The 13,802-nt window shown below is 41.7% G+C and overlaps 1 protein-coding gene across 3 annotated transcripts in view; it reads right to left on the reverse strand.

Moving 5' to 3' along the window:
* Nucleotides 1-3,950: 3,950 nt before the first annotated feature.
* ZNF318 (zinc finger protein 318) overlaps nt 3,951-13,802 on the reverse strand; it is a 44,975-nt gene continuing 35,123 nt past the window's right edge. The window contains exons 8-9 of one of the 3 annotated variants that reach the window (XM_037519762.2): nt 13,012-13,165; nt 3,951-4,072 (exon numbers count right to left, since the gene is read on the reverse strand). In XM_037519762.2, the coding sequence (XP_037375659.1) occupies nt 13,043-13,165 (123 nt within the window). In that variant the 3' untranslated portion in view covers nt 3,951-4,072; nt 13,012-13,042. Of the gene's footprint in view, nt 4,073-10,168; nt 13,166-13,802 lie in introns of those variants that run through there. The other 2 variants (XM_037519761.2, XR_008553220.1) reach the window with 2 other exon arrangements.

Genomic DNA, 13,802 nt, shown 5'->3' on the forward strand with positions numbered 1-13,802 from the left:
TTTTATGAAATGTCTAGAATAGGCAAATTTGTAAAGACAGAAGTAGCTTAGAGTTATTAGGGATGGAGGACAGCAACAGGGAGTATCTCTGTATCAGATGAATGAGACCTGGAATTAGATTCAGCGACAGTTGCACAGTCTTCGTGGATATACTAAAAATCAATTGAATACTTTAAGAGGGTGAATTTTGGGCCTCCCCAGTGGTACAGTGGTTGAGCGCTGGGCTGCGAAGCTGCCCTCAGCCTCTGCAGCGCCAGTTTGATCCCCGGCTGCCAGTGAGGGTCCCACATGGCACGCGGACCTCTCCTGCCGCCCGCTGCTCCCCTCAGCAGTGTATCCTCAGTCTGCCTGTTCTGTTCCCGCACTGGTTCTGGTGGATTCTCTCACCTTCCTGCGCTTCTGACTGTACCCAGTGCTTGTATAAATAAATAAATAAATCTTCAAAAAAAAAAAAAGAGGGTGAATTTTATGTTATGTGAATAATGTCTCAATAATAATAATAATTGCTGAAGAAGGCTATTTTAAAAAAAAGATAGCTCAGTAAATGAGGGCCAAAAGGATAGCTTTGATAACTGTGTGCAGTGCCCCAAGAGCAGGACAGTGGTCTTTCAGACGCTAGTCTGCGGCCCTCTTCAATTTGTTGACAAATTAAACTTCTTTCCTTCTCCTCAAGCTCTATTTCCTTTTGTTGGGCAAAGGAACCAAGTCTGGGTGGCATTCTGGTATCACCAAGACCCCTTGTTAAAGGTCACAGGAAAGCAGATTTGGATTCAGTCTAAGAAAATAAGAAAACCTTCTAATTGAGCTCAAACATGGAGTGATTGCTTCAGACCATAGTGAGCGTCTGTAGACAACGAACCAATTGATTGTCTTCAGAAGGAATGCAGGCATCACATACAGTCAGATCTTTAAGATTTCTTCACAATTTGATAATATGATTGTAATGGAATGTAATTCCATTCCATTCTAAGAGAGAACTTTGAAATCTGTATTAACAAGATTGTGTTAACAAATTGTGTTGACAAGAAAGCAATGCTAAAAAAGTGACAGCTATTACCAACAGAGTGGCAGCCATAGGCATCCTACTTGTTATTTCTGACTCTACCTGATGGGGGTTATAAATGCAAAATTATCAGTTGTACAGAAAAGGCCTGGAGAGGTCAAAGAATTTGTTTGACATCATATACACATACCCAACCATTCTGACTCTGAAGCTTATATTCTCTACTGTATGCTCCTAAGCATGATTTCTGCTAATCCACCCACGTGATTCAGCATGAAAGGACATACAGTTGTCTGCACAGCATCTCTACCTAAGAGATGAGTTGAGTTGCAAAGAGAAGGGAAATGTCATCACAACCTTTCCATAGCTTCTGATTACCCTCAAGATGAAGTTATTAACTTGGCTCTAAGACCCTCCACCTTTCCAGTCTTCTAGTCATTTCTCCTGTTGCATCAACCCTTCCAACTATTCTAAATGAGCTTTATAAACCTGCCATGTTCTTTTCTGCCTCAGAGCCTCTGCAAGTGCTATTTCTCCTCTGGGACCTTGCGTCTATAATAATATCTCCAACTCACAATTCCTATTTCACTGCATTTACTTAATTCCAGGTTATTGGTCCCAGGCATTCTCACATCTAGCATCCTGTGCTGGGGAGAAGAGAAAGTGTAATCTATGTATTGTGTTTTCCCTGAGTGCTGAATCATATGAGAGAAAAGGCAGATGGAGACCCATAATAAACGCTGGGTTTGTACTTTGCAAGAGAGTAAAATAGGGCTGCTAATTTCCTGCCCACCTCCCCCACCCCAGATCAGGCTTTGCTGCCTAATTAGTCTTGAGCAACATGAGGGCAAAGACCAAAGAGGCTTTGCCAACTACTGTGTATGTTTCAAGAACCTTGTTCAGGGCCTCCCCTGGTGGCGCAGCGGTTGAGCACTGGGTTGTGAGGCTGCCCACAGCCTCTGCAGTGCCGGTTTAATCCCCAGCCGCTGGCGAGGGGTCCCACATGGCGCACAGACCTCTCCTGCCGCCCACTGCCCCCCTCAGCAGTGTACTTCGTCAGTCTGTCTGTTTTGCTCTCGGCTCTGGTGAACTCTCTCACATCTCACACCCCCCCCACCCTGCCCCGCCGCACTTCTGACTGTACCCAGTGCTTGTATAAATAAATAAATAAATCTTTTTAAAAATAAATGAAAGAACCTTGTTCAGTCTCTGGCACACAGTGCTCAATAAATATATTTTGGTGAATATTGCACACAAGTCTCTCTCAAGTGTGAGTAGATGAGGGCTAGTGGGAGAGATAAGGGAATAGGGAGAGACTGACAGGGGTTGAGAGTTTTTACAAGAAAAGGTCCAGAGCAAGGGAAGCTCAGCTATGTAGAAGTGGTGACTCAGGAGTTTGTTTTTAAATAAACAGGAGAATCAGTGTGTATGACACAAAATGGAATATGATTTATGCTGGTCCTGAATATAAATACTAGATAACGAATAAAGTTAAAGGAGAACTGAAATTTGCTTTGGCAGCAAACCAGTTGCACTAATTACAGTCATTCAAAAGAACTTACTAATTAAGCTTAATTAGCATGTAGGACAATTAGGTCTATCATTAAATATATGGCTATGAGAGAATGTGGGAAAGTTATATAAACTGTAAAGTACCCTACAAATAAGGCTGCTATTGTGTGTCAGTGAGTTTTGATTACAGTATGGACTCCATTCATGTCTTCTTAGACTTGCTCAACTATATGATTACATGCTTGTAACTTTTAAAGAATTATCAAAAACTTTGCTCCTATATAACGCTTTTGAAAGGTTTCATTCATTTTGGTATGTTAATAAATAATCAGTCTTACCTCCTTATCATTTTATTCTTAACCTTTATCATCTATAACCCTGGCATTTTTCTCACACAATCTTTTGTATATCTCCAACAAGAAAACTTTACTTTCTGTAATTTATATTGCTTAAAAAAATGAAAAATATACAAATGGGGCCTCCCTGGTGGCGCAGCGGTTGAGTGCTGGGTTGCGAAGCTGCCCGCAGCCTCTGCAGCGCCGGTTTGATCCCCGGCTGCTCCCCGGCCACCCGGAGGAGGGTCCCACATGGCGCGCAGACCTCTCCTGCCGCCCGCTGCTCCCCTCAGCAGTGTACTTCGGTCCTTCTGCCTGCTCTGCTCCCCGCTCTGGCTCTGGTGAATTCTCTCACTCTCCCGCGCTTCTGACTGTACCCAGTGCATGTATAAACAAAACAAACAAATAAATAAAAGAAAAAGAAAGAAAATTAAAAATATATATATACAAATGGCTAATAATATGAAATGATGCTTGATATCATCAGTCACCAAAGAAATACAAAGCAAAACTACAGATACGACTTTATATTTAGCAGCCTGGCTATAATAAAAGAGAAAAGCAGATATAACAAGTATTAGAAAAGATGTGGACGAAAAAGCCCTTACATTTCTGGTAGGAATGTACAGTGTGTGCAGCTACTTGGAAAACAGTTGGATAGTTCCTTAAAAAGTTAAACATAATGTGATATCACAGAAATGGCAAAGCAGAGAGTTCCAAGAATCAGGCCCTCCACTGAAGCTATCATTAAAGTGGCAGAAATGAATCAACTTTTTCAGAATTCTGGGCCTCCCTGGTGGTGTGAGGGGTTAAGTCTCAGAAGTATGAAGCTATCACTGCTTCATGAGTCCAATCCCTGGCAAGGAAGCTATCCACATGGTGCAGCAGACCTTTCCTGTCTCGTCCACTGTGTACTCGTCCTCGTCCACTGTACTCGTCCTCAACAGTGTATTTCAGTCAATCCACCTGTTCTGCTCCCCACTCTGTCTCTGGTGGATCAGCTCATCCTCCCTCCCCCCACTTCTCTGGCCTACACCCCAGCTCTGTATGTATAAATAAAATCTTTAAAAAAAAAAAAAAAAAAAACTTACCCAACCAGTAGAGTGCTTAAGGTGAAAAGATGCTAATTTACAAAACATTGCGGCATTTTTTGCTTACTTATCCCCCAGCTTGGTAGACAGCTACTGGGATGGCAGCCCTGGTGTATTCCTGGTGCAGTTTGCTGGTTCAGAAGGCAATATGGACATTGTTCTTAAAACATATTTTGAATGTTATGTGCATTATATACTATACTGTTAAAATAAAGTAAGCTAGAGAAAAAAATGGTATTAAGAAAATCATGAGAGGGCCTCCCCGGTGGCGCAGCGGTTGAGCGCTGGGTTGCGAAGCTGCCCGCGGCCTCTGCAGCGCCGGTTCGATCCCCGGCTGCTCCCCGGCCACCGGAGGAGGGTCCCACATGGCGCGCAGACCTCTCCTGCCGCCCGCTGCTCCCCTCAGCAGTGTCCTTCGGTCCTTCTGCCTGCTCTGCTCCCTGCTCTGGCTCTGGTGAATTCTCTCACCCTCCCGCGCTTCTGACTGTACCCAGTGCATGTATAAACAAAACAAACAAACAAGCAAATAAATAAATAAATAAAACATGCCTCTATAGAAAAATAAAAATAAAATAAATAATAAAAAAAAAAAAAATCATAAGAAAATGCCTTTACAATATTGTCCTGTACATAACTATACCATAAGTTTATGTTGTCTGTTTATAAAAAAATCCATTTAAAAGTAGGTCTTCACAGTTCAAACCCTGTATTTCAAGGGTGAACTGCACTTGTAAATCATATATCTAATAAAGGTCATGTCAAAAATATATGAAGGATCATTACAGTCCTACAATAAAAAAGGCAAACAACCCAATTAAAAAGTAGACAAAGAATTTGAATAGACATTTCTCCATAAAAAATAAATATATAAATATATATATATATATATATATATATATATAAATGACTAACACTTTAAAATAGGCTTGATGTTATTAATCACCAGGGAGATCAAATCAAAACCACAACGAAATACTAGGGTGGCTATATTTCAAAAGGAAATTAATAACTGTTAAGGATATGGAGAAATTGGAAACATCATACATGCTAGAGGGATAGAAAATGATTCAGGTGCTATGGAAAATAGTTTGGCAGTTCCTCAAAAAGTTAAACATTAAAAATAACCATATGGCCCAGCAATTTACTTCTAGGTATACATTGAAAAGAACTGCAATGGATACTGAAATTCTTTTTTAAAAAACGATTTATTTTATTTATACAGAGCTGGGGTACAGGCCAGAGGCGCGGGAGGGTTAGAGGAGTCATCAGAGACAGAGTGGGGAACAGAACAGGCAGATTGACTGAAATACACTGCTGAGGGGAGCAGCGGGTGAGGCAGGAGAGGTCTGCTGCACCTTGTGGGTATCTCGCTGGTTGGCCGGGCTCAAACCTGCACTGCAGAGGCTGTGGACAGCTTCATAGTACTGTGCTCAACTGCCTGCACCACCAGGGGAGGCCTAGTACTCAAAATCTTATGCATGAATGTTCTTAGCAGGACTATTCACAATAGCCAAAGTTGAAAACAACCCAAATATCCACCAATGAATAATGGATAAACAAACTGGCACACACATACAATGGATGCTTATTTAGCCATAGAAAGGAATTAAAATAACAATATATGCTAAAATGTGGCTGAACCTTGAAATTACTAATCTAAGTAGCCAAACATAAAAGGTCACATATTGTATGATTCCCTTTCTATGAACTGTCCATTATAGGCAAAACCATAGACACACACACACACACACACACACACACACACACATACACACACAAAATGATTGGTGATTGCCAGTTTTCAGGTAGGGATTAGCTGAGAGTGAGTGCTACTGGATATGTGCTTTTTTAGGAGGGTTGATAGAAATGTTCTGGAATTAGATAGTGGTGATGGTTGCACAACCAGCGACGGTACACTTTAAAATGGTGAGTCATACGTGAAACTGAATGTTATATGAATCACATTGCAATAAGAAAAAGTAATCTTAAATATATCATCTTTCATAGTCATACATTGCTTAATAACATTTTGGTCAGCACCAGATCATATATACGACAGTGGTCCCACATAGCCAAGTTCTATGTGTTTGCACAACAATGAAACTGCTAGTGACGTATTTTTTGGAAAGTGTCCCATCATAAGTGACACAGAGTTGAATATATGAACTCTGACATATCAAACAAAGTCCAAAGGGAAAGACATTTTTAATTAAATCTTTTTAATTAAATCTATTGATTTGCCATTTATTACAAAACACTGTAATTTGAGGAGTACAACTTAACACTTCAACATGTTCACGTGCTTCAATTGCCCTTCACCAAAGCCCCAAGGTAAATACACTATCATATTCTCCCCCATCGTCTTCTACCTCCCTGTTACCCACCTTCTGGTAACCAACCTATTTTTTATGGAGTTTATTTTTGTTGTGTTTTGTTGTTTGTTTTCTTTGGTTATTTATATTCCACAAATGAATGAAACCACCTGGTAGTTGCCTTTCACTTTCTTATTTCACTAAGCATAAACACTTCAAGATCCATCATATTGTCCCTCAAAACACTATTTCATTAATTTTCTTAAGATTTATTTATGCATATAAGAGCTGGGGTACAGAGGCATGGAGAGGTGAGAGGAATCACCAGAGACAGAGTGGGGAGCAGAACAAGTGAACTGACTGAAATACACTGCTGAGGGGAGCAGCAAGTCACACAGGGGAGGTCTGCTGTGCCATGTGGGTAGCTCCCTGGCCGGGTATTGAACTCGTGCTGCAGTGGCTGCAGATAGCTTCATAGTGTTGAAACTTAACCCCTTCTGCAACCAGGGAGGCCCCTATTTCAAAATTTTTAATAGCTGAGTAGTATTCCATTAAGTATGTATACCACAATTTCTTTATCAAGATGTTTGTTGATGGGCATTTGGGTTGAATCCATGTCTTGGATTCAAGTGCATAATGCAGCTATGAACCATAGAGTTTTCATAATCGTCACACAAATACCTAGAAGTGGTATTTGTAATCATGTATTTCCACTTTCATTTTTTTAAGGACTATCCATACTGTTTTCCATATAGCTGCACCAATTTATAATTCCACCAACAGGGAATGAGTGTTCTTTTTCTCCATACTTTTGCCAATACTTGTTTCTAGTCTTTTAATATAGACCATTCTCACAGGGGTGAGGGGATTATCTCATTGTGGCTTCAATTTGCATTTCCTTTATAATAAGTGATGTTGAGCTTTTTTTTTTTCATGTGTCTGTGGGTTCTGTATGTCTTTATAGAAATGTCTATTTAGTTCTTTTGCACGTTTTGGGGGGAGGGGTATGGTTTGTTTTGTTGATTTGGAAATTAAACTCTTTTTTGTCATATATGTGACAAGCAAATATCTCCTCCCAGTCCATAGGATGCCTTTTTGTTTTTGTGATAGCTTCTTTTGCTGTACAAAAAGCTTTTTAGTTTAATTTAGTCACTTTCATTTTTGCTTTGTTTCCTTTGTAATTGGAGTTGAGTACCCAAATTCACCTCTGAGGTTATTGCCCAGGAATGTTTTGCCTGTTTTCTTCTATGCATTTTATGGTTCAGATCTTACATCCAAGTCTTTACTCCATTTTGAATTAATTTTTGTGTATGGAATGAAATGATGATCTAATTCCTTTCTTTCTTTCTTTCTTTTTCCTTCCTTCCCTTTCTCCCTCCGTCCTTTCTTACTTTGCATGTGGCTGTCCAAGTTTCCTAACACCATTTGTTAGTGGATTTCATTTTTCTATTGTATGGTCTTGGCTCCTTTATCATAAATTAACTGTCCATAGTTGTGTGGGTTTATTTCTGGGGTATCTACTCTATTCCATTGGTCTGTGTTTCTGTTTTAGTTCCAATATTATACTGTTTTGATTGCTATCATTTTGTAATACAGTTTGAAGTCTGGGATGTGATACTTCCATTTTTTTCTTTTGTCAGGATTGCTTTGGCTATTCAAGGTGTTTTGTGGTTTCATATAAATTATTTGTTCTATTTCCTTGAAAAATGTCATTGGAATTTTAATAGGTACTGCACCAAAACTGCAAATTGCTGGGGCCTCCCTGGTGGTGCAAGGGGTTAAGATGCAACCTATGAAGCTATCCGCAGCCACTGCAGCATGAGTTCGATCCCCAGCCAGGGAGCTATCCACAAGTCGCAGCAGACCTCTTGACTCGCCCATTGCTCCCCTCAGCAGTGTATTTCAGCTTATCTGCCTGTTCTGCTCCCCACTCTGTCTCTGATGAATCCTCTTACCCACCACACCTCTGGCCTATACCCCAGTTCTTGTATGCCTAAGTAAATAAATCTTTTTTAAAAAAAGTTTATGAAGATAAAAATCATATAAAACATCTTTTCTGACCACAATGGTGTGAAGGTAGAAATCAATCCCAAAAATAAAACTAGGGGGAAAACCAAACATGCAGAGATTAAACAAAATGCTTCTGAATAAGCCTTAGGTCATCAAATAAATAAAAGGAGAAATATAAAATTATCTGGAAACCAATGACAATAAAGAGACAAGTTATCAGAGCCTATGGGGTACAGCAAAATGGTATTAAGAGGGACGTTCATAGCAATATAGGCCCACATAAATTAAAAAAAAAGTCTCAAATAAGCGCTCTAACCTCACATCTGAAGGACAAGAAAAAGAAAAACAAACAACACCAAAAGTCAGTGAAAGAAATAAAACAATAGGGGCCTCCATGGTGGCACAAGGGATTAAGTCTCAGCACCATGAAGCTATCCACAGCCACTGCAGCACAAGTTGGATCCCGCCCCCGCCCCCGCCCCCGCCCCGCAGGGAGCTGACCCACATGGCACAGCAGACCTCCAGTCTTGTCCGTTGCTCTCCTCAGCAGTGTATTTCAGTCAATCAGTTTGTTCTGCTTCCCATTCTGTCTCTGGTGAATCCTCTCACCACCCCCACACTTCTGGCCTACACCACAGATCTTGTATGCATAAATAAATAAAATAAATCTCTTTAAAAAATGGAAAAAGTAATCCAAAGTCTCGCTAAAAAACAAAAGCCCAGAACCAAATGGCTTCACTACCAAACTTTCAAAGAAAAATGAATGCTTATCCTTCTCAAACTGTTTTAAAAAACTGAAGGGGGGGGCCATCCTGGTGGTGCAAGGGGTTGAGACAAAGCACTGTGAAGCTATTGGCAACCACTGCAGCAAGAGTTCAATCTCCAGCCAGGGAGCTAACCCACATGGCCAACAGACCTCTCCTATCTCACCTGCTGCTCCCCTCAGCAGTGTATTTCAGTAGATCTGCCTGTTCTGCTTCCCACTCTGTCTTTGGTGAATCCTCTCACCCGCCCTCCCCCTCATCTCTGGCCTACACCCCAGCTCTTGCATGTATAAATAAAATAAATCTTTAAAAAAAAAAAAAAAAGAAAACTAGACTGATATCTGTGATGAACATAGATGCAAAAATTGCCAACAAAATCTTGGTAAAGTAGGGCCTCTCTGGTGGCACAAGGGGTTAAGACACAGCCTATGAAGCTATCCCCAGCCAGAGAGCTACACACATGGCACAGCAGACTTTTCCTGTCTCGCACACTGCTCCCCTCAGCAGTGTATCTCAGTCAGTCTGCCTGTTCTGTTTCCTATTCTGTCTCTGGTGAATCCTCTCAACCCTCACACCTCTGGCCTGTACCCCAGTTCTTGTATATACAAATAAATCTTTAATAAAATCTTGGTAAAGTAAATTATAGCACTATATAATTACACATCATGAAAAATATAAAATTACTTCAAAAACATTCCCTTTCCTGCAGATCATCCCCGAAACAGCATACCTCAGAGGTAGACCACACACCGTACTGGAGAATGTAGGTCTAAGCAGCAAACCAGATACAGGTAGGTAGGTAAGTCATGGTTAGGAGTGAAAGCTGTGACCCACATTCTGATTGTTTCTAAGTAAAGGAATGTGGTAGATGGAGCAAGGGAGAGAAACTGGTGGCGACAGTATGGGCAGCTGTAACAACGGGTTACTTTCCACTGCTTCATCCAGGGTCATACCTGAGTAATGACTATCCTTGGGCCTCCCCTGGTGGTGCAGCGGTTGAGCGCTGGGTTGCGAGGCTGCCCGCAGCCTCTGCAGCACCAGTTTGATCCCTGGCCACCGGCGAGGGTCCCACAAAAAAAAAAAAAGAAAAAAAAAGAGTAATCAGCAGCAAGAGGTCTTGAGATAATTACTCCTTCTTTTATTGATGACTGGTTATATATTATGCAGTTCTTTTGTATTTGTTTTATTCTGAGTATTCTTAAAAGTTCAAAACCATGTATTTATTTGGGCAGTAAACCAGATCTCCAGGACTTTAAAAGTGACTGGATTTACAAATCAGGAACAAAACTAGCCTAATAGTTTCCTGGGTAATCTGAAGCAGCTCAGAGTTAAGCGAATCTCAGAGTTTAAAGTCTTAAAAGTCAGCTAAATTTTATTTGGTTCTGATTCTCATCCTGTGTTCCTGAGCCCATAGTCTCAAAGTAGGAAAGGGAGTCAAAGAAATACCTACTGGCATTTTAGAGTAAGGTATTTCCTTGGTATTTTGAAATGATGCTTCTGTGTACCAGATATTTCAATGTGTATAGGAAGGGGTACTCAGACTGAATGGAAACTGATGGACACCTGTCCTGAAGTCTGAAATCCCAGGATTTTTCAAACACTCCTTTATGATTGTGTTCCCTTTCTTGAGTCTTCTTTGCCTACTGATACCTCAGTCCTAAAAGGACAAATTCCGCCTTTTTTTTTTTTTGACATACTCATTTTTTTAAAAAGATTTTATTTATTTATATATACAGGAGCTGGGGTACAGGCCAGAGATGCAGGGGAGTGAGAGGATTCACCAGAGACAGAGCAGGGAACAGAACAGGGGGACCGAATGAAATACACTGCCGAGAGGAGCGGCAGGCAAGACAGGAGAGGTCTGCTGCGCCATGTGAGTTGCTCCCTGGATGGCCAGGGATAGAACTCATGCTGCAGAGGCTACGGATTCCTCCATAGTGCGGTGCTTAACTCCTTGCGCCACCAGGGAGGCCCCAGACATATCCTTTTTTTTAAATTTATTTATTTATGCATACAAGAACCAGGGTACAGGCCAGAGGTGTGGGGGATGAGAGGCTTCACCAGAGACAGAGTGGGGAACAGAACAGGCAGATTGACTGAAATACACTGCTGAGGGGAGCAGCAGGAGAGATAGGAGAGGTCTGCTGTGCCAAGTGGGTCATCTCCCTGGCTGGGGATCGAACGCATGCTGCAGTGGCTGCGGATGGCTTCATAGGTTGTGTCTCAATGCTTTGCGCCACCAGGAGGCCCGACATATCCATTTTTTTAAAAAGATTTATTTATTTATGCATACAAGAGCTAGGGTACAGGCCAGAGATGGGGGGCAGTAGGGTGGGGGAGTGAGAGAACTCACCAGAGACAGAGTGGGTAACAGAACAGGCAGACTGACTGAAACACACTGCTGAGGGGAGCAACGGATGAGACAGGAGAGTCTGCCTGGCCATGTGGGTTGCTCCCTGGCTGGCAGGGGATCGAACTTGGTGCTGTAGAGGCTGTGGATTGCTTCATAGTACAGTGTTTAACCCCTTGTGCCCCCAGGGAGGCCCCCCGACACATCCATTTTTTAACTTTGATTTTTTTTTTTAAAAAAAGATTTATTTAATCATTTACACAAGATCCGGGGTATAGGACAGATGCGTGGGAGGGCGAGAGGATTCACCAGAGACAAAATGGGGAACAGAACAGGCAGACTGATGAAATACACTGCTGAGGGGAGCAGCGGGCACGACAGGAGAGGTCTGCTGCGCCATATGGGACCCTCGCTGGCCGGCCAGATCGAACCAGTGTTGCAGAGGCTGCGGACAGCTTCACAGCACGGTGCTCAACCACCTGCACCACCAGGGGAGGCCCTTAAACTTGATTGTTAACGATAGGAAAGGAAAGCTGAAACCACGACAGGAAATGTTCTACTTGCCAAGAACATTTGGGCATAAGGTCCAGGAGGGGCAAAAAGATCTGAACTCTACAGTTTTAACATATGTATCATGGCACAGAAAGATGGACATTTAGGAGATAATCTGTTCAGTACTACATGAGATAGGAAAAGGCTAGTTTAAAATATACATTTTGGGCTTGCCTGGTGGTGCAGGCATTGAAGTCTCAGCGCTATCAAGCTATTGCCAGTAACTGCAGCATGAGTTCAGTTCCCAGCCAGGGAGCTAACCCACTGGCACAGCAGACCTCTCTTGTCTTGCCTGCTGTTCCCCTCAGCAGTGTATTTCCATAGATCTGCCTGTTGTGCTCCCCACTCTGTCTCTGGTGAATCCTCTTTGCCCTTGCGCTTCTGGCCTACACATCAATTCCTGTATGCATAAATAAAAATAAATCTTTAAAAAATAGTAATTAGGGGGCCTCCCCTGGTGGTGCAGCGGTTGAGCGCTGGGCTGCGAGGTTGCCCGCAGCCTCTGCAGCGCTGGTTCGTTCCCCAGCCACCAGCGAAGGTCCCACAAAAAAAAAAGTAATTAGGGGTCTCCATAGTGGCGCAAGGGGTTAAGTCGCAATACTATGAAACTATCCACAGCCATTGTAGCACGAGTTCGATCCCCAGCCAGGGAGCTAACTCTGGCTGCTGAAGACCTCTCCTGTCTCATCCAATGCTCTCCTCAGCAGTGTATTTCAGGCAATCAGCCTGTCCTGTTCCCCACTCTATCTCTGGTGAATCCTCTCACTCCCCGCCCCACACCTCTAGCCTAGACCCCACTTCTCATATGCATAAATAACTCTTTAAGAAATCATTAAAAAATTAAAAAAATTTAAAAATAAAACATACACTTGCTATGCTTATCCTATAATTCCACCATGCCAAATAACCCTTATTGACATAAAAATTGTTTTTTTTGTGTGAACATATTTTATATGTATATAAGACATATCTTATTCCTCCACCACTGGTACAAAGATACACACATGCATAAATATCATTTCCTGGCAGCTAAATGATAGGACCTTCTCAAAAACTGTTCCTGCCCTAGCAGCCATACCCACCTTTTCCAAGTCTGATCCTAGTGGTGACTGCCTACTGACCCCAAAGGCAATCACCATTTCTGTGGTCTCTGTGTCTTCCATCCTTAACTTGCTGGGACAGAGATGGCTTCAGCAGGCCTTCCTTCTGAAAATCTGAAGAATTCTGTAGTTGGCCCTGAAAAGCAAGGAAGGTAGGTGAGAGTCAGTAACAATGTTATTATAAATATTCTTTTGTAGGTAAACCATAAGATTTCAGAGAGGTCAAAGAAAATAGGATATGGTTGATTTAATCTCTTGCTATCTTTCTCTACAACTTCTACCATTATGTAACTGTCATTATTTTCAACTTATTTACGCCCTTTTAAACATGCTTAATTCCTACAAAACTCTTTTCTTGCCTAATCCTCCACAAGTGAAGGAACAGTAGCTTGTAAAATTCTAAAACAAAACATCACATCGAGATATGAATTGTCTTTTTGCATGCAACAAATATTTTGTGGTATGGTATCTGTTGAAATCTTGCATTAAGTTTTGTGAAGTCAGATATCTTGATTTATACAATTTAATGCCAAAACACTTATGAGTATTAATGGAAATGCACAACCAGCTTAACAGAGATAAACGTAAGGAAAAAGGAAAAGAGAAAGAATGGTAGGAAATTCTTGAAGATTGTATGTTGTCTAAACTTGATGTGACTAGAATGTTGGGCATCTTAAGGCAAAAGAACAGGACCTATTTGAACTGATAGAAAACTAATGAGAGGGGCCTCCCCTGGCGGGGCAACAGTTGAGCGCTGGAGCGCCGGTTCGTTC

This window comes from Talpa occidentalis, unplaced genomic scaffold, assembly GCF_014898055.3.
Source record: "Talpa occidentalis isolate TD23 unplaced genomic scaffold, MPIMG_talOcc4v2.1 talOcc4.2, whole genome shotgun sequence".
NCBI classification, from domain to species: Eukaryota; Metazoa; Chordata; class Mammalia; order Eulipotyphla; family Talpidae; genus Talpa; species Talpa occidentalis.